The sequence below is a fragment of the Canis lupus genome, chromosome 25, assembly GCF_048164855.1.
Source record: "Canis lupus baileyi chromosome 25, mCanLup2.hap1, whole genome shotgun sequence".
Taxonomy (NCBI): Eukaryota; Metazoa; Chordata; class Mammalia; order Carnivora; family Canidae; genus Canis; species Canis lupus.
Genome location: NC_132862.1, coordinates 36,884,610 through 36,912,114, shown reverse-complemented (window position 1 = coordinate 36,912,114; position 27,505 = coordinate 36,884,610). Strand labels below are relative to the sequence as shown.

Sequence of the window (27,505 nt, the reverse complement as noted above, 5' to 3'; positions counted from 1 at the left end):
TTTTTTTCTAATCTATGATCTCAGCCCAAATTCATTTTTTTTCAGCCCAAATTCCACTTAGAATTCTAGAGTTCCCAACATCTGCTTTCCTTATCCTGTCAATTTCTCACAAATGTATCTTTGTCTAAAAAGTGTGAGAACTGCCTGCATTTCTCTAGGTCTCAATTTCATTATTGGGCTTGCGTGAGTACATAAAATTGTTTTTTTCTCCACTTAATCTGTCTCATGGAAATTTAATTCTTAGTTCAGCTAGAAGACCCTGAGGAAGAATATTTCCTTCCCAACACTATCATACTTTCATTATTATTATGTACAGAGTTCATAAGATCTTCATGAAAATGCCACACAATAGGGAAGAGACCTATTTTTAAAATATGAAAACAGAGTCACAGAAAGTCCAGTTCATCCAGTTAGTGAAGAGAAGTTGGGATTCGAACTCATGTCTTCTGATTCCTATTTCTGAATTTTGTGTGCTATATGCTGATGCCCCTTTAATTATCTTTTGCATCAAAGAAACTAAATATTTTACACTTGGATGTTTATGTTTCCTTTCTTTTCTCCCTTCAAACAAATATAATGTGGGTGTGCTGGTGTGTGTCTGTGTGTGTAAGTCATGGTCTTACGGCACAGAGTACTTTTTTTGTTTCTTTTCATTTGAAATTATAGGGTTGCATAGTGGAGATTTTTCTTCACAATCCTAGTAAACTTTGCTTTTCTTTATGTTTTATGTTTTGTTGGGAAATATGCCTTTCCCTGAATCTCTGTGCTCAACTCAGCTCTTTCATAATTTATTCCTTCTCCCTTTCTTTTAAGTATCTTGAATCTTTGTATCCAAAACAGACATGCAGATGCCTGCAGTCACCTGGTTCCTACAACCCACCAGGTCTCAGCTGCCTTTTTTTTTTTTTTCAATATTAGCCACAGGTAAATATTATTTGCTGTCTTATTTCAGAGTAGTGAGAGACTATGAGAACTGAGGCACAGCTATCAGTGGTGGTAGTGACATGAGATAGAAAGAAGTCAGAAATACATGTTTAAAGATTAAACAATAAGCTAGGAAACCTAAGAAGTCCTCTTCCTTTTCCCTACCACCAACTGATTTATGATTCTGGAGGCTCCAGAAGAGACAGATTTAAATTGCTGTCGGCTACTCTGCAGAAGAATGACATATTTTCCTCAAAGTGTAAAGAGAGTTGTCAGTCCTTCTGGTGGTGATAAGGTTTAATCTCACAAACTAGATAAACTCTCCTTTCACAACACTGCCTAGTTAATCTCAAAGATAAATATTTTATCTAACATACCCGTAATACTAGCATTACTACCCAAGTTTTGTGAATCTTTTCTTCATGAAAGATTACTTTCAAGTTTTCCTGAAATTTTGCTGCACTTGCTGAAGATGATGAAAGTATCATAGTTGTATGTTCAGTCATTTATTCATTCAATATGTATTTATTGTGCATCAGACTGATATGATGGCTGCCAATAAGGAATTCACCTTTCCAACATATGGGAAATGTTTTGTTATCCTCACATACTAGAATCTCTGACAGTGGCTGAGAGGGGATATGACAGTAGTGAATAGCTTTGGGATCCACTTGGTTGAGGTTGTGAACCCTAAAAGTACACCCCTTGCTCTTTAAAGAGCCAGATAAATTCGTGATAGAATATCAGTATATGTACAAAGTTCTCCATGCCTCTGATGTTTCAGTATTTTTCTATTAATCTTAGCTTTGTTTTAGGGAGCACAGGACCAGATTCTAGAGCTCAGAAGCCCACTTATTCTCCATTTTAGTAAAGACTTGAAACTCAGTTTGGTTATATTATCAGGAAGATGAATTACCTCAAAAATACTGTAAATGTCATCATTATCCAGGATCTGCTTTGGCGTGTAAATGATCCCCTCGTGAATAAAGTCTTCTGCGTGGATACATTGCTCACTATCTTCTCTTCTGAGATCTCCATAACCAACACTAAAGATACCCTTTACTGGTAGCAAATTATAGACCTGCAAAATTGAGAGAAGGAGGGAAAACTCGTTTTTTTTTTTTAATTTTATTTTAAGTGTGATAATGTTCAACCTGGGATTTAGAAGATCATGGTGTTTGTTTAATACTCCCATGCTGATGTTATAAAAAGCAACACAGATAATCATGGGGAAATAATAAGAGTTATGGATCCTAATCTTCCTATGCAAAGGAAATTAATATGTAGAGAAATCAAATTAATTGATCAAAGTCTCACAGCCCATGGTTAAGAATAAAACTCAAGTCTCCTATGTCCTAGCCCAAATGCCTTCCTTTAAAATGAAGCAGAGGGGTTCCTGAGTGGCTTAGTTGGTTAAGGGTCCAATTCTTGATTTCATCTCAGGTCATGATCTTAGGGTCATGAGATTGAGCCCCTTTTGGGCTCCACACTCAGTGGGGAATCTGCTTGTTATTCTTCCTCTCCATCTGTTCCCCTCCTCCACTTGCCTGTGCAGTCTCTCAAATAAATAAATCTTAAAAAAAAATAAAAGGAAGCCAAAAATGTGAACAGTACAGAGAAGTGTGATGAAAGAACAGAAGCCACTCATAATCCTATCATTCAGAAATAATCATTGTAAATTCTTAATTCATTCCTTTTCCCACTTTATATAACTGTTTCCAACTCTACTGAAGTTTTTTGTTTGTTTTAGTCTACTATTTTGGGATCATGTCTAGTTTGAGAAAAAACTAGGTGCACAGGCAACCTAGAAATAAACCATTTGCAGTTCAGTCTTTGCCTAGAGCCTAGTGTCAGGCACCTGCTTAGTCATATGGTATCCAGGTCATTAAACAAATACTGGCCTCTGTGCAGACAGTTTAATCTGGCTGCGCTCATCTCTTATCTATGCTACGACAATAACCTACTAACCCTTTCCATTCTTTCAATTCAGTTCTTATCCTCTCAGCAGCAAACAGCATCTCCTTAACAGAGAAATCTGAATTGTCATTCTTCTGTTTAAAACTCTTCAGATTCCAGGTTCAGCAGGTTCAGGTTCCTCAAAGAGTTAAAAATAGATCTGCCCTATGACCCAGTAATTGCACTGCTGGGGATTTACCCCAAATATTCAGATGCAATGAAACGCCGAGACACCTGCACCCCGATGTTTCTAGCAGCAATGTCCATAATAGCCAAACTGTGGAAGGAGCCTCGGTGTCCATCGAAAGATGAATGGATAAAGAAGATGTGGTTTATGTATACAATGGGATATTACTCAGCCATTAGAAATGACAAATACCCACCATTTGCTTCCACGTGGATGGAACTGGAGGGTATTATGCTGAGTGAAGTAAGTCAATCGGAGAAAGACAAACATTGTATGTTCTCATTCATTTGGGGAATATAAATAATAGTGAAAGGGAATATAAGGGAAGGGAGAAGAAATGTGTGGGAAATATCAGAAAGGGAGACAGAACATAAAGACTCCTAACTCTGGGAAATGAACTAGGGGTGGTAGAAGGGGAGGAGGGCAGGGGGTGGGGGTGAATAGGTGATGGGCACTGAGGGGGACACTTGACGGGATGAGCACTGGGTGTTATTCTGTATGTTGGTAAATTGAACACCAATAAAAAATAAATTTATTATAAAAAAATAAAAAAATAAAACTCTTCAGATAAATTTGGAACAGACAGTAAATGCTATGGTACCCTGCAGGGAGGCCAATGCTGTACTCGATCCCAGGACCCTGAGATCACGATATGAGCCGAAGGCAGATGCCCAACCACTGAGCCACCCAGGTGTCCCTTGTTGCTTGTTTGTTTATTTTAATACCTCATAAGACTGTAAGTCTAAGATGGTCAAAAACCACATCTGGTTGTTCACTAATAGAATGCCTGTTCCTAGAGCAGGATCCAGCCCCTGGTCAAGACATAGCGAACATTTGTCGCTTTGTCACAAAGTGAACATTGTCCCTTTATTAGGGGACAATGAAAGTAAACCACAAGGCTTTTTTGAAAGTGCTTCATTAGTAGTTTGAATGGAAACTCTCTTTTGTCCATATTTCAAACCAGTGAGTAACTGCCTAGATTTTTAGAGCAAGCTTAAAAATCAGGCATTTCACAAACTACCTTGAAACGTGGTACATTAAAGGTAGCATTGAATATGAAATCTGATTCCAAATTCCACATTTAAAATATATTTTTGGCCTGCTCCTTTTGTAGTGGTTTTATCTATCCTAGCTATGTTTTCTTCATTCATAAAATTAAGGTAATAATACCCATCTGAAAGAATTATTACTCATGTATTCATTCATTGACAATGTACTGGCATCTTTGTACCTACATAAGGTACTGGGCTAGGCAGGGAATGCGGTGGGGAGCCATGTTGCTCCCTCAATGAGAATATATTATAACAGAGAATGAAGAGAAGTGAGACTTGGAAAGCATTTGCGCAAAACGTCTTTTGTGGAACTGAATTATATTCCGTTTCATACATAACCTACTACACCATGCCTGACACTTAGAAGAACACATGTCCTTTCAGCTATAACCTCCAGTTTCCTGAACTGGTCTTCTCCTGTGTGCATGCTCTGACATGCAAGACTCACCGACTGAGGGGAGAGCTCAGTTTCAGGCTTCATCAGCAGAACACTCTGGTCTACTGCTCGGAGGGCACAGAGGGAGTTAGGAAAGGCCCTGACCTCTAGGTTGGTGTGTGAGGCCGGCAGGCTCTGGTTTGAGGAGAAGCTCAAATTTACCTGTAAAGAGAATACAATTATGGCAGCAAATTTTCTAAGTATTACAACCTCAACACTCTCTTCTACCCCAGGCTAGGGCTAGCTCTTTCTTCACTTGGCTTTTTTTCATCCGTTTTAGACCAGGCTTAAGAGATGTGTACACTGAGGGACTACCAGTTAATGATCTCAGGAATGAACTGGAAATGTGGTTCCAGTTAACTCAGGTTTCCTGCTCCTTTAATAACTGGTGAAATTGGGACGCCTGGATGGCTCAGTGGTTGAGCATCTGCCTCCGGCCCAGGGCGTGATCCTGGAGTCCCAGGATCAAGTCCCACATCGAGTTCCCTGCATGGAGCCTGCTTCTCCCTCTGCCTTGGTCTCTGCCTCTCTCTCTCTCTCTCTCTCTCTCTTGGTCTCTAATGAATAAATAAATACAATCTTTTAAAAAAAATAACTGGTGAAATGTAAATTGGTTTCGGTCACATTGAAATAGAATCCTGAGTGGGAATGAGAACACATCCACTAACAAAGATACATACCTTGCTGTAGTTGACTTCTCTCTGTGCAGGTTTTTGTGGTGAATGTGTGTAGTTTGCATGGTGCCCTGAAAAATCATGCTCGGCCTCTGAGACCAGCCACCTGAAGTCTCCTCCAGGGGGCAGTCTTAGTCATCTGACATTCTAGAAGGGTGCTTTATTGTTTATCAGGATCCGGGATTTATTGGGTCATTTAAAAAATTGAACATCTAACATGCATCCTGAGAGTTAACTGGCTGAGATAATTCAAAGAACTGTGAATAAAGAATAAGAACTACAAAATAATGGAAAATTGTGCAATAATTTTTTTCAGATTTGATTCTGTTTTGGCCAGTAGAAACTCACTGATAAGTGAGTCTATTAGTTCCCTATGTTTATGTAAACATTTCTTGAGTAGAATCTGAGTTTTATTTTATTTTGAGTAAATTTTGAGTAAATTTTGAGTAAAAATTTGAGTATAAATTTGAGTATATTTGAGTATATAAAAATTTGAGTATATTAAAATAAGTCATTTAGAATTTAGATACTTTAGTAGTATCAGGTAATATCCTCAGTTTATAACTTTAATAACTCTCTTTTCTAACTTTTAGTGGTAAATAAAAATAGTCAACTTTCTTCTAAATACTTTTCTTTTTTAATAGCTTTCTCTACTTTTCTTTTCTTTCTTTCTTTCTTTTTTTTTTAGAGAGAGAGAGCATGCACCCACAACCCTGAGATTCCGACTTAAGCCAAAAGCAAGAATCAGTCACTGGACAGTCTGAGCCACCCAGGTGCCTCAGCATCTCTACTTCTGATGACTAAGTTACAAGATATTTAACATGAAGAGATTGAGAATAATGTCCAGGGACTTATGCTTCTGTGTGAAAGTTTTCTGATGTTACTCAGGAGGTGTCACATGCTTTGTACCAGAGAGAAACCACTGCTGGAATGAACAAAGTGTGACAAAAGCTGTAGCATAACGTGACCATTCCAGAATTTAACGAATAATTAACTACCCATGATTAGCAGTAAGGGCATTGAAGTTTGAGACAGGAATCTCCTCTAGGTTCACAAGGAACACACGGTACATACACGGTACATTCAAGCAGAACAGAAACTATGCTCTTGGATACCTGTCCAGGTTTAAATTAAATTAGCATCCATTGTGTTTTTTTTCTTGGATCATTATTTATTTATTTAGACCTTATATATTTATTTATTTATATATATTTTTTAATTTATTTTTTGTTGGTGTTCAATTTACTAACATACAGAATAACCCCCAGTGCCCGTCACCCATTCACTCCCACCCCCCGCCCTTCTCCCCTTCTACCACCCCTAGTTCGTTTCCCAGAGTTAGCAGTCTTTACGTTCTGTCTCCCTTTCTGATATTTCGCACACATTTCTTCTCCCTTCCCTTATATTCCCTTTCACTATTATTTATATTCCCCAAATGAATGAGAACATATAATGTTTGTCCTTCTCCGACTGACTTACTTCACTCAGCATAATACCCTCCAGTTCCATCCACGTTGAAGCAAATGGTGGGTATTTGAGACCTTATATATTTAAAGAGGGATAATCTAATATAGTTTTCATTGCAGAAATGCTCATTTGCTGTAATGCATAGTTTAAATCTCCATAAAACTCATGCTCTATAAGTATATTTTAAAAAAGATATGTGAAGCTGGTGAATGCTATCTGATTGTAATGTTATGACTATAGCACAAAACTCCCTTGAGATAAAGCTTTATGTTTCAGTAGGCTTCTTATTACAGCTATGTATTCTTTGGAAATATAAGATTCCATTTGCAAGTTTGGTTTTTCTGCTATAGTCATTAGAGTGCTCAGGTTATGTTTCTCAAAATGGGGCACACACACATATACCTCTGTTCTGTATTATCAGAATTTAACTCACAGTGAGTTGCTGGTATCAAATAGTTTATGGAGATATGTCAGGGGGGATGATGGGATAAAACTGTCAGGTCCTTGTGAAGCATCATTTTTAATGAAACATATGGGGAACAAATATTTCAAAATTAACACTATGAAAGCTTTATAGCAGAGCATATTTTGAATTCCATATGAATTTTAAGATAAAACAAGAAACTTTGAAAACATTGGACTTACGGCCACCTGTTCTAGACTTCTCCACTAACCCTCTCAGGCAGGGTATGGCATCATTCTCTGCCTTTGGAGGTCTTACAGAGGGTAGTTTTAGGAGCACTCTATGGTAGTTTAAAAAATGTATACAATTTCCTTCTTTTCCATACTTCAGAAGGGGAGATGAATAAAAGAACTGCTTACACAAAAGACCCACCTTATTGGCAAAACAGTTTTCAATCTCGAGTTTCTCAGTATCGGCAACAATTTCTCCATTGGGCAAAATAGCATAAATGAGCAGCTGGGCTGCAGGAGCAATGTCTGATTCCACTCGAAAGGAGAAGGAAAATTCCCCTTTCACTGGAGAATAAAGAAAGTTCAAGATAACTGATTAGGAAGAAGGAAGAGTTCTCAATTTTATAAGGAAGAGGCTCTCCAATTATTTCACTTATTCACAATCTGGAGCACACTAAAGAGAGGATTTGCATTTATACCATTGCGCATGTAGTAGTGTCCAACACCTACATGCCAAACCAACAATAGTTTTCCTCAAAGATGTAGGATAAATTATTTCCTTTGCTTAAGTAGAAAAAATCCATTTCATACACATTTCTGTTTTACAATTTAAAAAAGGACGTTGGGGGGGATCCCTGGGTGGCTCAGCTGTTTCGCGCCTGCCTTTGGCCCAGGGCCCGATCCTGGAGACCCGGGATCGAGTCCCGCGTCGGGCTCCCGGTGCATGGAGCCTGCCTCTCCCTCTGCCTGTGTCTCTGCATCTCTCTCTCTCTCTCTCTATGTCTATCATAAATAAATAAAAATAAATCTTTAAAAAAATAAAAAAAGAGGTTGGGGGGGCCCCAAGGAGCCCGCGGGACGGGCCGCAGGGGCGGGAGCAGGGCGCCCGGTACTCCTGCCCCCCCTTCCCCCCCTAAAAAAATTAAAAAGGAGGGTTTATTTTGTATGTTTGTTTCTGTTTCTGTTTTTAAAGATTTACTTGAGAGAAAGAACAAGCAGGGGGAAAGCAGACTCCTCGCTGAGTGCAGAACCCAACTTGGCTCGATCCCAGAAACCTGAGATCGTGACCTGAGTTGAACCCAAGAGTTAGACGCTTAACCCACTGAGCCTGCCAGGTGCCCCTAAAAAATATTTCTCAAGAAAAAAGTCAAGAGAGAAGAATCTCTAGACGTCTTTAATTATCTCTATTTATGATCCAAATCAACACAATTCCTGTCATATGCATAAGGATAATTCAAAGAACGCAACACAATCTCTACCTTCATTTCAATACTGCAGAGATATAGGTACAAATAATCATATACAAAACATGCCATGTTTCTGATTTTTATCAGAGAATTTCCTGCATTTATCTTAGTGGTTCCTTTTTATGTGCATACACAGTGCTTATAGTTATGCCCACTTAATTTTCTCATAAATGTTCTAAGTTCCTTGTAGCATGAAATTATTTAAAAATTATAGCCATCCTATATCTATAGAAAATTTGAAGACAGGTTGTGGTGAAAATACATAGAAACAGGAGGGTTGAAATAAACTTGAAACTTCTCACTTATGTCACTTGGCATATTACCCTCTAGAGGCCATCCATGTTGTTGCAAATGGCAAGATCTCACCCATTTTTTTTGTGGCTGAGTAGTACAGCATAGGGAATGTAGTCAATAATATTGTAATAACATTGTATGGTGACGGATGATGACTATACTTATCGTGGTGGACACTGAGTAACGTATAGAATTGTCAAATCAATATATTGTACACCTGAAATTAATATCCCATTATATTAACTATACTTCATAAAATAATTTGAAATGATAATACTAAAACCATATAATGGGCACATAAAAAACATAATATCCTGAGGGCATCTTGAAGGCATGGACCATATTTTATTAATGTTTTTATCCAAAAGCCTTATTATAGAGATATATGAAGAAAGATATATTATCTTCAAATTTAGTTCTCTTCAAGTATAGTTCAAATATATAAACTTCAAATAAAGTTTAGCTATCACAAATTGTAAACAAAGAGATATCCTTCACTGATGAATTAGTTTAAAATATTTATTATGTACCCACAAGCATGCCAAGGACTAAGAGAAAAAATGGGGTTTCGAAGATAAGGGACAAATACATTTTAATTTTTGTAATATGTATTCTTCATTTTTTCCTAGATATTCTGACTTACTTTGGGTAGGTGAGCTTTTTGATCTCCCTAAATATGCTCTTTTAATAAAAAAAATTTTATTTTGCCTTAGCTAAATGATAGCCTATATTCATTCAAATGAATAGAAAAAAGGGAAGCTAATTATGAGATTTAGACTGGGGACATGCAATAAATAAATAGACCAAATGTATTCATCTTTTTGTAACCGATCCTTTTTTAAAAAAGTTATTTATTCTTTCATTAAGAGATGTTAATGATTCAAGAAAATCCAGAAGGAAAGTATTATCTAAGATATAGAAATGCTGTGAATCACTTGACTTAAATGACATTTAGAAAACACTCCACTTAAAGCAGAAGAATAGAAATTCTTACATTTACCAAGATAGATCATATGTGGGGCCATAAAATATGTCTCACTAAATTTTTAAAAAAATTCTTTAAAAAAGGTTGTATGTATGTATGTATGTATTTATCTATAGAGCATGCAGGAGCAGGGAGATGAGGTTTGTGGGGAGAGAATCTAAAACCTACTTCATGCTGGGTGCAGAGCCGATTTGGGGCTTAATCTCACCATCCTGAGATCATGATCTGAGCTGAAATGAAGAATTGGACACCTAACCGACAGAGCCATCCAGCCAGGAGTCCCATGTCTTACTAAATTTTAAAGAAATAATCACAGCAGCATTAAATTAGAAATAAATAAGAAAAATCTCTGAAAAATATCTTGGTATTTGGAAGTTAAATAACATTTATTTTATGAATCACCCATAGTCCAAAGAAGATATTAAAAGGGAAATTTGAAAATGTTTTGTACTGAACATAAATGAAAATATCACATGCAAATAATTGTAAGATGTAGACAAAGCAGTATCTTGAAACCTAATGCTGTTTGTCCAACTGCTTTCAAAATTTCTTCTGACTGATGACTCTGTCATCCTAGAAAGGATTACACCCAAGGCCCCATCAGTATCTAATTTAGATAATTGAGATGATGATATTTGGGCCTTTCAAGCTGATGAGACTTACATGAGATTTTGGACTTGAGTTAATGCTATAAAGGATTGAGGCTTTTAGGGTTGTTGGGATGCGGTGAATGCATTTTGCATATGGGATGGATGTGAATCTTTGGGGCCAGGAGGCAGTTTGTGGTATGCAGAATAATGTCTCCCAAAGATAGATCTCAAAACCTTTGTTATGTTATATAGCAAAAGGGACTTTGCAAATGTGATTAAGTCAAGGACTTTGAGATGAGAAGATTATCCTGCATTATCCAAGTGAGCCCAATGTAATCACAGTAATCTTTAAAGAGGGGGCAGAAATGAAAGAGAGAGATTTGAAGATGATGTATTTCTGGTGTTGAAGATAGAAACTGAAGGATGTAGGAGGTCTTTAGGAAAGGAAACGGATAATTAATTCCTGAGAGCTCCAGAAAGCCTGCAGTCTTTGGACACCCTGATATTTAGTCCAGTGTGACATCTGACCTACAAAACTGTAGGCTGATAAATTTGCATGGTTTTAAGGCAGAAAGAGGGTGGCAATCTATTACAGCAGCAATAGGAAACGAATACAAAGACCTACACAGTAAGATTTTTCTTTAGTGATTTTCTGTGCTTTTAAATTATTTTATGCATCTTAAGACATTTAATTATAAAATGAATATATTTTACTTGAGGAATAAAATTTAAAATATAGAAATGCTATAAAATGAAGAAAAGATACTAAATGGACTAAAATGGGGGTGCCTGGGTGGCTTAGTCAGTTAAGCATCAGCCTTTGGTTTACGTCATGGTCCTAGGGGCCTGGGATAAAGCCCTGAGTTGGGCTCCCTGCTCAGTGGGGAGCCTGCTTCTCCCACTCCCTTTGCTCCTCCCCCTGCTTGTGCTCTCTCACTCCCTTTCTGTCAAATAAATAAATAAATAAAATCTTTTAAAAAATGAACCTAGTATGCCATGTTTTTATATTAGCTTCCTCATCTCTGGTTGATGGAAGAAGGTTGGTGACCATCGCCTCTGTAAAATGTACATGTAAAATGGAAGATATAAAAGTAACTCCATCTTGCTAAAATGTTTAGGATCTGAGTATATGAGAGAAAAACAAGGAAATCCTGGAAGTACTTACAGTCTCCTTGTTCAATGGACAGCACATGGATTCCTGATCGGGAGATCATTCCTCTTGCTTTGATCTGAAGAGGGAAATATATCCATTATCATCTTAAAGTGCACATAGTAAACTTACATAAACATATTTAAAATATATAAATAATCTCACTACTCCAATCCAGAAGTTTTTTTTAATATTTTATTTATTTATTAATGAAAGACACACACACACACACACAGAGAGAGAGAGAGAGAGAGGAGAGAGAGGCAGAGACACAGGCAGAGGGAGAAGCAGGCCCCATGCAGGGAGCCGATGCGAGACTCGATTCTGGGTCTCCAGGATCACGCCCCAGGCAGAAGGCAGGCGCCAAACCTCTCAGCCACCCAGAGATCCCTCAACCCAGAAGTTTTGAATATTTTTCAGCATTTTCCTGTATGTATAGTTACACACTTTAAGTAACAAATATATATTTTGCAACGTTTTAGTGTTTTACTTAATATTTGCTACTTTTCTTGAATATTAATACTTCAAATTTACATATTCTTTCAATAAATATTTTAAACATACACAAAGCAATATGCAGTACAGGAGGATATAAAGTACATGTAAGTTTTCTCTATTGTTAAAAACCTAAATGTATTGACACTCTGTGTGTGCCAGACGTTGAACTAAATATTTTGGTTTTAAGATTTTATTTAATGTGCACAATATTCGCATGAAGTAGGTATAAATCCTATCCCTAGTATTTAAGAAAGATGACTGATATTTGTCTTACAAATGAGATTATATAAATTGCTCAAAGTCACATAACTAGGAAGCAATAAAACTAAGACTCTTATTGTCAATTTCTTTTTGCTTTTTCATAGATTTTTTTCATAGATTTTTAAAAATATTATTTATAGCTAATCCTACCTAGAATTTCCTACACATTAATTTTTCTTAAAATGACTTACTTGAGTAACTACCAGTTTTGGATCATATTTTTAATCTCAGGGCACAAGTAAGTTTATTGACCTCAAAAGTATGATACCAATTTATAATATGCCTGTCAATGTCCTTTTTTCCTTCAAATGCACTATTAAGAACTTTGTAAACTATTCAGAAGCTTTATAGGTGTAAAATGTTACTGCTTTACTGTTTTATTTTCACTTCTCCAATTAATGTCAAATTTGAACATTTTTAGAAGATTGTTTATAATATATATATTTTTAAGTCACTCCATACCCAACCCAGAGCCCAACATGGGGCTTGAACTCACAACCTTGAGATCATGACCTGAGCTGAGATCAATCAAGACTTGGATGTCTAACTGCCAACTGAGCCACCTAAGTCCCCAAATGTTTATAATTTTTATTTCCTATAGTTCTTGATTTCCTTAGTTCTTGATTTCTTATACTTTGCTTATTTATCTGTTAAGTTCTAAGAAAAACATTCTTTTTGACTAAGAAGGCATTTTTTCTTAGTCTTTTTCCTCTCAGTCAATAATTTTCCATTGGAACTCATAAAACTAAAAAGTTTCAGTAGGGACCAGAGCATAAGTAAGAAATTAAAGCATTAGGAATTTTATTAGGAAGTAACTTTTCTTCAAAAAAAAAAAAAAAGAAGGTGCACACTGATATCTAGCACAGCGCATTACTTAGATAGGAACTCAATCTCCACATGATTAGAAAGAGCTATAGTGGTTTCCATTCTTACCAAATAATAGAAGGTTAATTCTTTTTCATCCTTCAGAATCTGTCCATTCAGGATGTAGTGCGCCCGGATCTCCTGGGTTTGTCCACAGGTTATGGTACCAGCAACAAGTTCAAGGTGAACATAACTCTTGCTCGGGGAGAAAATATGCTTTACAGTGTGCTGTGCTTGGTTATGAAGTTCTTCAAGCCACCAATTATCAAAACAGTGGACATTCTGTTTGTAAGTCACCTAGTGTAAAGAATAAAAGGTCTTAAAAAGGCTATTTGTTAATGTACATTATGTATATCTTGGTCACCCTGAAATGTCATGTACTGAAGATTTTATGTGAACCGGGCCTATTTGATTCCATCATAGTCTGCTCTCCCAAATAAAGCATAATCTGTGAGTGACTTTTCCTTAAGTTTATTTAAGGTTGTGCTATACTGATTTAATAGATAATATTCCCTCATAGTCGAGATCAATTACTTTTTCTTAATACTCTTAAGGCTCTAAACTGCATAAAGATATTTAAATTTTTTACAAAAAATAAAAAATGGTGGTAACACCAAAGAAACCAAATAACATCTAAGCTATAATAATGTTGTAAAAATATTGAATTTTATATGGGGATATCAAGATGATCTAAAAAGTGTCTCCTGACACTAGACGATGCTAGAGTAAAAGTTTTCTGGCAGATAATTTTTTTCTTATAACTTAGGTTTCTGATTTGCTTAATTTCTATTTTACTCTTTATTGCCATTTCTTTCCTCCCTAGAATTTATGCGCTTCCTGGATATGTTTAAGTTCTGTGGCCTCAGCAATGTCTTTTCACTTACCATAACTGTAAAGAGAGAAGATGTGAAGTTGGTGGTATCAATGTAAATGTTCACCAAACCATGTTCATTCGTGGTAAGGCTGGATTGGTATGTGGTTACGTCCACACTGACGACTACAGTTTTATGGGCCATTGGCTGATCCTTCTCGTCAACTAGAAGAACCTAGAAGTGGAAGTAATAGCTGGTGTCAAGGGTTACATAGCAATGACACCTTCCACTCTCTCTTGTGTTCACCTCTTGAACTATTGGCCACTGTCATTTACTAAAGATCTTAGAATCTGAAAATAAGATTTGTTTTTCTGGGCTCTAAACTGTTTTTCTTTCTGACATTTCTATTTAGATGTTCCGTGAGCATATAACAATTAAGAATATGCAAAAATGAGCTCAAAATACCACCTTTCTCAATTTTCTTCATCCCTGTGTGCTCTATCTCAGGATACAGTGCTTCTATCCATTCCCATGGATTATCCAACAATATCAAAGGCCTTTTCCCATCATTTTCTCTCTTTTGCTGACTACATCTAACCCAAGGCTAAGTGCTATCTCTTACTCTGTTCAACACATTTTATTTACTTCTCTTCAGACCCATTGCTATCATTCCAGTTAAAATCTGTTTAAGGTGAAATAAAATGAGATCACTTATCAAAAGGTTTACAGTGGAGCTGAGAGGAACCACGAACTTTTGAATTGGGCGAAACTCAGCCCAAATGCCTGTAACCTGCTACAGAAGATTTTGCTCAGTGAAAGCCTTAGCAACCAATTATATTCAGTCAAGATTAGATTTCTGCCACCAACACCAATCAAAATTCCTCATGAATAACATGCACAAGAATCCTCCTTTGTCTTTAAAACCATTGATATCTGTTCTCAGGGAGAAGATACACTATGTGGATTGCTGCCCAAATCCATGTTTCTTGAATTGCAATCTGAGGCCCCAAATAGATGTTTTGTTTTTATTTTAGCTCTATTTCTTTCCTCCACAGACAAAACATAATATTTTTCCCCCATCTGATTTCCAACAGCTTTTTATTTAATCTTCCACAGTTCATTCTCTTACTGCTTCACGCTTGCTTCAAATCACTCTCTCTATGGCCTGAGCTAAACTGGTCATGTTATTCTCTTTAAAACTTTCAGTAACTTCTCAATCCAAAATTCTGAGCAGGGGTGCCTGAGTGGCTCAATTGGTTAAGCATCTATCTGCCTTTGGCTCAGGTCATGATCCCGGAGTCCTTGGATCGAGCCCCATGTTTGGGAGGGTCCCTGCTCAGCAGATAATCTGCTTTTCTCCCTTTCCTCTCTGCTTGTGCTCTCTCTCGCTATATCTGTCACCATCTCTGTCTCTCTCAAATAAATAAATTCTTTTTTTTTAATTTTTTATTTATTTATGATAGTCACACAGAGAGAGAGAGAGAGAGAGAGAGAGAGAGGCAGAGACATAGGCAGAGGGAGAAGCAGGCTCCATGCATCGGGAGCCTGATGTGGGATTCGATCCCGGGTCTCCAGGATCACGCCCTGGGCCAAAGGCAGGCGCCAAACCGCTGCGCCACCCAGGGATCCCTAAATAAATTCTTAAGAAAAAAAAAGAAAAACAAACAAACAAAACCCCATCAAAATTCTGAACATATTCTATAAAGCCCTCAAGATCTGTTCTGGCTTACTTACAGCCATCTCCAGCTATATCTCCTATCTCAGCCTGTCACATAGTTGCTCTTTAAAAGCTGTTTCACACCTAGGACCTTGACCATTCTCCCCTTTCTTAAATTTCTGGCCAAGTCATATTCATCCTTTTAATCCTCAGTTTTCTCACATTCTTCACTTGTTCCAAGATGGCTTTGCCCAATCATATCTATGCATGTATTAATTTCTTGCCAATTTGCAACATAATACTGTAATAAATGAAGAAAATACAAAATTCGTAATGTCATCAACTGTGAAATACTTAGAAATTTCACAGTTAATGAAGAAATTGCCTATCAACTGTCAATTGCCTATCAGCTGTCAATTCAAATATTAGTTACTAAAAAAGGAAATTTAAAATGCCTAGAAACCTTATATTTATTATATGACAGAAAACTGATAGTTTACTAAGTTAGATATCAGTCTGAAAACTTACCAATAGTATTACCAATACAGAGCTTTGAAACTGGAAAAAAAACTTTTAAAAACTATCAATATGAAAAAAGAACTCAATCATCTAGATGAAAGAGTATCTTTAAAAAAGAATTGTATTACAAAATAATTGTTTATAAAGGGGCAATCTGAGTATGCAGCCAAACTACACAGGAAAAATGTCTTTCAGAGAGATGTGTTAGGAAGTTAGTCAATAAAAGTGTGCTTTGTTTTTCTGGATATGATGTTATTTGCCTTTTAAGTTTGTCATGGCTACCATTTCTTTCCCCATTCGAAATAAATATTTATTTTTATAATAAATTGTACTCTTGTGGTAGTAAAATTTATTTTCTTAATGGCCACCTCTCCCAAAATATGAATTTTATTGAAAAGATATTTTACCTGCCCATAAAAAGGAAGCCCAGGTCTATAATATGTATCCGCTTTCGTAAATTTCAGCTTGCTCAGGATATTTGTGATTTCACATGATCCATGCCCAGTTAGTTCCACCTCTGAAAAAGAAAGAAGTGAAATCGAACTGTTCTATATATTCAACTCACTTCCTACTTCCACTCCAGCTTTGCTCTGTCATGACAAAGTACTATCCCTATTCTATTTCTTACTCTTTCCAGAATTTTTCACACTTAGAAAATACAAGCAACTTGACATTAGCTTCACCTTCAAGATAAAAAATTATTATACCTAATTTCCCAATTCTTCTGGTTTCACTGGTATCTTATTTGTTCCATCTGTGTTCTTAAGCTCTTCTCAGATCTGTGATCTTGCTCCATTTTTGTTTCAGCCTCTCTCAGATCCCTCTCCTCTCCCCAGGACTTTCTGCATACAACAGGATTCTTCACATTGGTCTCAGAATATGTTTATATGTCTATCACAAACTACTTCCCCAGCAAGACCCTTCTTTTCGCTGTATGCCCCTTCCACAGTAAAATGCAATCTGTACCTTGGCTTCATTATCTAAAGCATTGGTCTATCAAAGTTTAAAAGGTCTCTCTCTTATTTGCTCCAAATATAATATTCTCTCTCTCTCTCTTTTAAATTAGGTTCCATGCCCACTGTGGAGCCCAGTGCAGGGCTTGAACTCATGATCTTGAGATCAAGACCTGAGCTGAGATTAAAGATTGGACATTTAACCAACTGAGCCACCCTGGCACCCTTCCCAGTATAGCATTCTCATCTCAGACTTGATCAAAATGAACTCCTAGAAGTACTTTATAAATCAGTGCCACCGAGACTCTTCCAGTGTCTTCTAAATTGTACTTTATTATTTTCCCTCATGCCTGTGACTTCTAATTGTATTATGCTGGTTTATTTGATACTATGTCCTAAATGTAGTTGTTTCTGTCCTTGGGCTCTCCTTGTCTGTCTCTAGCTTCAATTTAGCAATGCTAAGTGAGTTCACTTTTAGAATGATTGCCCTTACTCTTAGGAGCTATAGATACAATGGGAATCGATTTTGGTCCTGATTTTGCTCTGATTTTTTTTTAAAATTATTTTTATTTTTTAAAAATTATTTTTAAAGCTGAATGAATCAACTTCTATCTTGATGTTCCAGATTACAATAACTCATTGTTGTAATGATTTATTGTTGAATGACTTTTCTTTGACCCATTTCATTATATTTCTTTTTATCTACTTCTTATCTTTGATTAATGGCATTTCCATTTCCCAGGTCCCAGGTTTGTAATCTTTGGGGCAATTTTGAATAATAATCTGATGTATCAAATTGTAACACCTTAAAATTGTTTCATCTAGCCTGTCCTCTTCATGTCTGCTAGAACTATATTTTCAAAATATCAATATATTTAGAACATTCTCCTCAAATATATCTGTAGATACCTAAGGCTTTTCATAATAAAATTTAACCTTTTTAAAAAAGATTTTATTTATTTACTTATGATAGACACAGGCAGAGAGAGAAGCAGGCTCCATACAGGGAGCCCAACATGGGATTTGATCCCGAGACTCCGGGACTATGCCCTGGGCCAAAGGCAGGCACTAAACCGCTGAGCCATCCAGGGATCCCCAAAATATAATCTTTTTAGCATATGATTTACTTTTTTACACACCTTAGCCCCAACCTACATTTTCAGTTTATTCTGAGACTAAACATATTTGTTTTATAAGAATCATGCTTTCCCAGTTCATCACAAGCTTTCAAAATATTATCCAAATCAGCTCACATGCTACTTTATCAACTTTCTTTGTTTCTATATAAAAATTAATTCTCTCTTTTCATACTCATTTGGCTGTTAGTTTTTACATTTCTTATAGAAATTTTGTTGTGGTTATAAATACATACACACAAGTAAACATATACATATATACAAACCTATATATAATTTCTTCTTAGACTTCTAGTTCCTTGACAGCAGAGACCATGTTATTTTCATAGTCCCCAGAAACTACAAAGTGTTTTACATGGAATGGAAGTTTGATAGATGCTTAATATATTGGAGACTTAATGAATTAATATTTATAAGTAATACAAACAAACCTGTTCCCTCCTCTTTGATTTTGGCTTCCACTTGTATTGTCATGTCATACCCCCTTTGTCTCAGCTGAAATACTTTGGTCTTCACGAGTTGTGTGAAACAGCCTTTATCATCTGCCTGAAGAGAAAGAAAGAGAGTTCCTGGGTCTTCCAGTTTGATATAAAAAAAGTCAGTTATCAATTTGTGAAAGATTTTTGTTGGCCAAAGGAAATTTTACAAATATTCTGACCATCCTTTAGGTGCTTACCCTTTCCCAAGCCAAAAATGACATCCAGTTTCTTCACTGATCATTGAGTTACTGATTGCCAACCTTTGCCTTCCCCCTTCTCTTCTGAAAGCCTATCCCATTTCTGCCAAATTAAACTTCCTAGTTTCTAAATGTACCAGTGTACTCTGTCTGCATACATTGCTTCACAAGTGATAACATTCTTTGTTCCATTCTTATCTTGGTTAAGAGTTACTGCTCTTCTAAACTCAGCTCAGATATAACATCTCCTCTGTGACCACTTTCATCTACATATCGACTAAGGATTATATTTTTTTAACTGTATTTCTCCATGTCTAGGACATTAATAAAAAGATATATATTCATTGAATAGATGAATCATTATAGTAATTAGATTTCCAAATTAAATATTGGGGCCCACATCTTAAGAAAGATTTGTTTTCATGCACATATGTGTGGGTGAGTGGGGTTGGGGGAGGAGCAGAGGGAGAGAGAGACTCTTAAGCAGGCTCCAGACTCAGCACAAAGCCCAAAGTGAGGCTCAATTCCACCACCCCAAGACCATGACCTGAGCTGAAACCAAGAGTTGGATGCTCAACCAACTAAGTCACCCAGGCACCCCTCGCTGCAGCTTTGATAACTTTCTTTTTCATATCCTTACACTCACTGCCATTCTCTAGGCTTTTATGTTATCTTTCTATGTGGGTTTCATATTCTTCCATATGAGCTTTAGATCCCATAGCAAGTCATTTAATTCTCCCACTAACCGTATTCTCCCCCCCCCCTTTTTTAAAGTAAGCTCTTCACCCAACATGGGGCTAGAATTTATGACCATGAATTCAAGAGTCACAGGCTTTACCACCTAAGCCAGCCAGGCACCTCCTCCCACTAACCAAATTCTTAACACCTGCCACATTCTTCTTTTATCTGTTTGATAAAAGCCGACTTTGGATACTTTCACATTATTTTATGCCTTTATATTTGGCATGTTAATTGCTGTCAGAAGGAAATTATAAAACTGGCCAAATAAATGCCACTATAAATTAATGAACCAAATTCTCAAGTAGGCTCCTAACATTGCCTGGCAATCTTACAGTGTTTCCCCTACCCCACACTGCTCTCTGTTGTACTGTTTTCACAATACAGTATTGTATTCTTTTGTATGATATTCTTTATTGCATTATAATCCATGTGAAAACAGGCTCTGGTGTTGGTGTCTTGGGAAGAATGGTTTCCATATACCTGTTGACTGAATTCTTCACAGACACCTTGCGAATGCATTCCATGGCAGGCAAAATGATATTGTGAGTATTTTCTGCATATGTTAATTGTCACCACACCAGAGACAGGCTTTCCATACGTGTATCTATAATGGTAAAGCAGTTATACAATAGGATATTTAATATAAATAACTCAGATATTTGTTCACATGATTTGATCCACACATATAGCCATCTTGTTCACATAGCAATTGTACTTTAGAAGCACTTATTCTGAAACTACATCTTAATTATCTAATTATTTTAATTATTACCCATGTCTACAACTCTAAGAAAATGCCTACTGGATCTTTTTAAAATACCTCTAAATGAAAATTTAACAATGTAGTTTTTCTCAGATCTTTCCTTACTTTTAGCTGTGGTTTTACTCTAAGACTATCTTATTTCCTTTTTCTCTGCCTTCAGATTATCTAGGTAATAATTCCAGTTTTGATAACACCTTCTAAGGTGTTTTAAGGCAAAATTTAAGGATATGTAGACAGTGTATTTCTAAGTCCTCCCTAATTTATATGTATTTTAAGAGGATAAGTGAGAACTTGAATGGGAATTTAAATATTCAAAAGCACTAACCACGCAGAACAGATATGTTATAAATGAACAGTATCATAATAACTTAGTCTGATTATGCCAAATCTGATGGAAAGATATGCTACGGTATAGTCTGAATGTTTGCATCCCTCCAAATTTATATGTGGAAATCCTAAAACCCATAGATGATAGTCTTAGGAGGTAAGGTCTTTGGGAGGTATGTTGATGATGTGAGTGGAGCCCTCCTAAATGTGGTTGGAGTCTTTATAAAAAAGGCTCCAGCAAGATCCTTTGCCCCTCCCACCACATGAGGACATGACAAGAAGGCATCAGCTATGAACTAGAGAGAGAAGCTTCACCAGAATGTGACCATGCTGGTAACTTGAATTTGGATTTCTAGCCTCTAGAACTATGAGCAATAAATTTCTGTTGTTTATAAACTACCTACTCTGTGGTATTTTGTCATAGCAGTCTGAGTGAAGTAAGATATGATGGGAAGCCAAACTTAGTCTTGTTTCTCAGAGTGTGCTTTATGGAACACGTATGCTGAAATTACCTGAGATATTTATTGAGATTCAGAGTCCTGAATCTTTCCTTAGGTTTATGATTGAAATTTATATATATATATTTTTAAAATTTATTTATTCATGAGAGACACAGAGAGAGAGAGGCAGAGATATAGGCAGAGGGAGAAGTAGGCTCCTTGTGGGGAGCCCGATGCCGGACTAGATCCCAGAACCCCGGGATCATGACCTGAGCCAAAGGCAGATGCTCAGCCACTGAGCCACCCAGACACCTTATGATTGGAATCTTCAGATTTTGGGCCAAAGGAGTCTACATTTTAGTGAATCACCGCCATAGAATCTGATGCTCACTACGTTTGAGGCCTATTGCTTTAGCCAAAACTGTGAGGTAGGTGAGCTTTGGCTTTGATGGCTCTAATCATCCCCTCTTTATAGTTTTTTTTTCTCCCTAATTTCTAGAAGTACTGATAAAGCAATAAATTATTTATTAAATCTCACTTTGTTGAATCTTATCTTTAAATCTGACTCAAAGGGCTCTCTCTCATGAGGGAAAAATCTAAAGCACCAAAACTAGTGACAAAGATGAAAATATGATCCTCATATTGTTTTCAAAAGCAAGAGGTAAAGTGTCTCTCCTCAGTGCATGTGGAGTATGTTCTAGTGAACTAAAAGGCAATCAGGGAAGAAATAACTATGACATGTATTGTGAATTCTACATTATGTATCTATATATTTATTTAAGAAGATCTGCTTAGTTTTTTCCCCTAATTTTCCATAGCTTAAGAAGATCTGCTTATTTTTTCCCCCTAATTTTCCATAGTTTAAGAAATCAGGAGCAATAAGAAATGGGGGTAATAGGACAAAGAATAGCATAGACGTTATGAGCATGAGCATGAGCTTGAGCTGAATGTCCTGTGTTCAGTTTGGGACAGTGTCTGGCATGTAGAATACTTCATGAAGCTAGATTTTTTTTTTCAATTGCAGAGGCAATATAGGATAGTGGTGAAGAGTTCAGGGTCTGGAGTCAGACTGTTGGATTTAAAGTCCAATCTGCCGTTTATTATATGTAGCAACTTGAACACGTTTTCTATTCCCTATGTGTTATATTTTCCTCATTTGCAAACTAAAGGTAACTATCCCTATCTCACAAAGCACTTAAAACATTATCTGGCACATTTTAAGTGTTCAGTAAGTACTGTTATTGGTAGAAGTAAGTGTCCTGTGCTACCACCCCTGCTCACTCTCTGGAGCTCAGACATGTCGGAGAGAAAGTCATTCTCTAATTCAAATACTTGAAGTCCAGTAACAATTACTTGCAATGCACTTAGAGTAGGGAGATAGAAATGGGATGGAATAAATATAACTCACAGGCCACAGGCGGATACTACAAATTCTTCATCCAGAAAACTAATCGTCTTGGGCATTTTCACTTGGACCTCAAATTTGGGCAAAACTGTCGTCAGCAGAAGGAAGAAAGAGGTGAAGGTGGGTGGGTAGGATATCTTGCAAGTATTAGTAATGACTCTATTACAGAACCTTATAACGTAGGATCACATGAAATGATTACAATTACAATAAGCAGCAGCAGAACTTTACTGACAACGGAGACGTGTTTATGATCATGGGTATTTTGTACACGTTAACTTGGTTAAGCTGGCACTACATTTCCTAGGATCCTTTCAAAGATGGAAGGAAAAAGCAGCACCATTAGTCTCTGAAGATGGTCATGGTTAGATGTGGTGAGAGGTGCAGAGAGGCCTCTGGATTCCAGTTTGTTCTTATTCTTTCCCTCTGTGTGTCCAGTTCTTTCCAACTGCTGGTCCTACTGACTAATGGAAGCCCCATACTCATCACCAGAAACTTGATTACGGAAGTATTGAAGTGGTACATATACATACAGTTTTCCATCGATTGTTCTATCACTTTCCCTTCATGGTCACTTTAGCATCTGAAGGCACCCTTACAGGTGATAATTTATTCATCGCCACTAATGCTTCAGGAGAACTGGTTAGTGAGTGCCTCCAATCCACCAGCTCCTCCTGCTGGGCCCTTACTTTTCTAGCCTCTCTCACAGTTGTACAAGACTAGCTGTTCCTATAACAAATCCTGGTCCTATAATCCTCATGACAATCCAGGTGAGTTTGGGGAATCATGTTTTGTGGTAAGTCTCTTCATCCATGGCATGCTATACTTAATTTATATTAGAAAATCCACATGACTGATAACTCATAAAATGGCTTCAGTGCCTGGCTGCTTTGATTAGAGTAGTATAGGTGTAGGTCGTAGACAACCAGGAGGTGCCTTCAGCTATAAGTTAGAGTTCAACAGATGCATGCAGATATTTATTGTTTTGGTTCACAATTTTGTTTGAATAGGGTAATGGACCTATTAAAATCTCTCTTGCCTCTTGCTGGCTCTGCAATTTTGGTAAATCACTAACTGTACTAGTTATTGATGTACTCGTTTGTAAAATGGAGATAACATAGTATCTGCCTCAGATGGTTGATAAGAGGATTAAATGAGATAGTGCATGAAAATGGCTTAGTGAATATTTAGGTAAATTAAAAAATTGCTAATTTCCAACTATCATATGCTAGATTTTTGCTAGTACCTATGTGTAAAAACTCTTACACTCTTAAATAATGTCATAAATGTCTTGGACACAGGTAGAATTCTTACCGTATTCCTTCACTTCAAAGGGGTGCTCTATTTTTTCCCCTGACTCCTTCTCCAGCTTGACCTTATAAGCACCCAGGGTGGGCTCCACTGAGAGTGGGAAGGAGAGCTGGCTGAGTCCTCCTTGCAATCTGAGATTTTGCCATTGGAAAATTCGGTTCCTTTTGGGATTCTATAGGTTAGAACATTATGAGTTCATAGAAAAAATTAAAATATGTATTTTGAGTAGAGGGACAGCTTTTCAGGGAGGGCACATTGGGGCTTGGATAGTAGATGTTTTGTAAATTGACATCAAAGGTACTGAGCAAAGTTGTCTAGGAATTCTACACTGAGGAAAGGGCGGCAGGGTTACCAGCTATGAGATATTACAGATTGTAATACCTCTTTTTGAGATTATGCATACCCAAATTGGTTAGGAATTTGGCTCTTCCGTAAGAGCCACTAAGTTGTACCAGCTCAGGGGATTTTGTTCCTTCATTTACATCTTACCCATTGCCCAGAGGACTTAAAATAGACAGGAAAAACTCTTTAGTCTTGGTGAAGTGCTGGTGAGGAGCAAGGAGGTGGCAATGGAACAGAACTTGTCGTAAGGCCTCATCCCAACAGATATAAGATATTACCTACCTCAATATAAACCACCGGCAACTGTAAAGAAAAAAAATAGTATGAATGTGAGATAGAGGTTAGAAAAAGAAAGGCATGACATCAGGATCTATCAACATAGAATATCTGAATCAGAGGAAGTGAGTCTGCATATTTCTTGTCCAAACAAGGAAATATGCCCCAGTTTGGGTCACAGCAACTTATATGTTTAGTTTGGGAAATATATCTCTTGACAAATCATGACTTTACTTTTATGAAGTACTATACAATTGAGGAAATGTATACTAAGGTAAAAAAGTCCAAATTATAAGTTTATTTTACAGATGAAATTTATCTCTGAGAAAGTCTCCATTTCTCTAAGGGAGAAATCAAGAGCACTTGTTTTCTTGTGTTCAATAAAAATTACTGGGATCTTGAAAAGGATAATTTCAACTGAATATTTTATTTTAATAGTGCAGTTGATGAACTGATTTCCCCGTCCTCCGGCAGTGGTACTTTTATGAGATCATATGGGTCTTAGGTTCTCCAAAAGGATGGGATTGACATTTTTGCCTGTTTCCTCCCAACTCATCCACTGTTATGGGACTTACGGTTTCATTCAAAGGATGAAAACTGACATCCACAGAGACAACACGGAATCTCACTGAAACATAAAGATTTTTTCCCATGAAACCCTCCAATGGGAATCCACCATAGTAACACAGATAATGACATGGCTGGATTTTCATGACTACAGAATAAGTTATCGAGAACCACCCACCTACCCCTTAAAGTTGGCCTTGCTCATTTGGTTCCTGACCTGTTTGTCCTGGCTTGTAGATGGGTTTGTCTGTTTGGACAAAGATCAGGCTGTCTACTTTTGTGATGCGTACTTTCTTCTTCTTTATGAACAGTTGGGTTGGCCCCTTCACCTCCACGGTAATGAGCCCTGGGGACGACGGCAACTCTGGAATCTGTAAAACAGAAACGAGTTGAAAAATCTGCCCAGATCTACTTCTGAATGTCTCAGCCTTTATGATTTTCTTATTCTCTGCTTAGTCCCAGAGAATGAGTAAGGAATAAGTCAAGAATTATGTCCCTGGACTTAAAGATTCTTATGCTTATGTAACATGACAGTAATGCTTTGTTGATTTAAGGGGAAAATGTCATTGCAGTAAAACAAACTAGTTCTTCCAGTCATGACAGTGAAGAAAATAACATGCTCTTATTTCCATAGCAATATAATGTTATTACAATAATTACCAAATGTTATTTTCCAATAGTCAACATCGACATTATATACTATCACTGGTAGTAAGCCAGTATGATTACCTATTTAATTCCTTACATAATAAAAGGTTACAAGGACAAGATATTAACCATCAACCACTTGTGAGATCTTAAATAAGTCACCTAAATTATGAGTTTCAGAACTTTTATGGGTAATGGCAAGAACTTTATTTACCTCACAAGTTTATCTTTCCTATAGCTACCACTACCTTTTGCTTATTGTGCTAGAATTGTTTGTAGATATCATGAAAGCATATTCAGTAGGACGTTCATTTTTAGGACTGAATTTGAAGTTCACTTTGTACTTATGCTTTTTTATTGTTGGGGGGTCAGAACACAAAGTAGCAGCGAATATGCTCTTCCTCTAATGTGCACCCGTATCCCAATGAATTATACTGACCGTGAAGGGCCTGCAGTAGAAGGAATTCTTTGTCACCACATCTGAGAGGAGGGTTCTGGTTTGCATTGCATACTCCAGAATTAAGTTTACTGTCACCGTCTCATTCAGGTCATTAAGCATAACACAGGCCTTCTCAGGAACCTTAGCGTACAGCTGTGATGGGACCAGCACTAGGTACTGCCTGTGGAGAATAAGGGTCTGGATCAACCACGGAGAAGTTAAAAAGACGTCATTTTTGTGGCTGTTTTCTAGATCATCTTTTCTGTAATCACCAATCACAGAACAGAGCCAGGCTTCAGCAAGAGGGCGGAGGAGTGTATTCTTCAAAGCCCAATCCAAAAGATCTTAGAAACTCAGAAACCACCACCAAGTTAAACGCTATGCTTCTCTTGTGTTGTGGAGATATTCACCCTCACAATATTTGCATAAGCTATGGATAAACAATCCTTAAGTCATTATGTATTTTGGATAGAAATTGTTTTCAAGGGCGCCTGTATGGCTCAGCTGGTTAAGTGTCTGGCTTTGGCTCAGGTCATGATCTTGGGGTCCTGGGATCAAGTCCCACAATGGACTCCCTACTCAGAGGGGAGCCTGACTCTCTCACTCCCTCTACTCTGCCCCATTGCTCATGCTCTCTCTCTCCTTTCCTCTCAAATAAATAAATAAAATCATTTTAAAAAAGGATTATTTTTTTATCGAATTTCGATTTGCCAACATATAGTATAATACCCAGTGCTGAGTGAAGTAAAAAAGGATTATTGTCAAATTTATAAATGGATCAAGAAAGCTGAGATTATATATTATGGGATATGGTTCAGCCTTAAATAAAGAAGTCTTATCATTTGCGATAACATGGATGGAATTTCAGGGTACTATAAGTGAAATATGTCAGAGACAGGTAATATTGCATGCTATCACTTATATGTAGAATCTTTTGAAAAAAAGTCAAATTCATAGAAACAGAGAGTAGAAAAATGAATGCCAGGTGCTGGGGCGGGGTGAGGGTGTTGAAGGAAATAGGGAGAGGTTGGTAAAAGGGTACAAACTTTCAATTAAAGTAAGGTAAGCAAAGTCTGAGGACATAATGTATAACGTGGTGACTATAGAATTTAAATGTTCTCGCCAAAAAAGAGGAAGGAGGAGGAGGAGGGGGAGGATGAGGAGAAGAAGAAGAAAGAAGAAAGAAGAAAGAAGAAAGAAGAAAGAAGAAGAAGAGGAAGAAAGGAGAAGAAGAAAGGAGAAGGTGGAGATAGGTATTTAAATTAACCCAATGGG

General features: G+C 37.0%; 1 protein-coding gene across 2 annotated transcripts in view; it reads right to left on the bottom strand.

The window, feature by feature from the left end:
• LOC140617523 (pregnancy zone protein-like) overlaps positions 1-27,505 on the bottom strand; it is a 50,347-nt gene that overhangs the window by 21,281 nt on the left and 1,561 nt on the right. For both annotated transcript variants that reach the window (XM_072799095.1, XM_072799096.1), the window contains exons 2-16: positions 26,231-26,411; positions 25,361-25,514; positions 25,152-25,204; positions 24,583-24,603; positions 23,962-24,130; positions 22,651-22,735; positions 20,193-20,316; positions 18,727-18,841; positions 16,614-16,723; positions 14,103-14,264; positions 13,288-13,515; positions 11,611-11,674; positions 7,532-7,674; positions 4,568-4,717; positions 1,841-2,005 (exon numbers count right to left, since the gene is read on the bottom strand). In XM_072799095.1, coding sequence (XP_072655196.1) covers positions 1,841-2,005; positions 4,568-4,717; positions 7,532-7,674; positions 11,611-11,674; positions 13,288-13,515; positions 14,103-14,264; positions 16,614-16,723; positions 18,727-18,841; positions 20,193-20,316; positions 22,651-22,735; positions 23,962-24,130; positions 24,583-24,603; positions 25,152-25,204; positions 25,361-25,514; positions 26,231-26,411 — 1,924 coding nt within the window. The remainder of the gene's footprint in view (positions 1-1,840; positions 2,006-4,567; positions 4,718-7,531; positions 7,675-11,610; positions 11,675-13,287; positions 13,516-14,102; positions 14,265-16,613; positions 16,724-18,726; positions 18,842-20,192; positions 20,317-22,650; positions 22,736-23,961; positions 24,131-24,582; positions 24,604-25,151; positions 25,205-25,360; positions 25,515-26,230; positions 26,412-27,505) is intronic.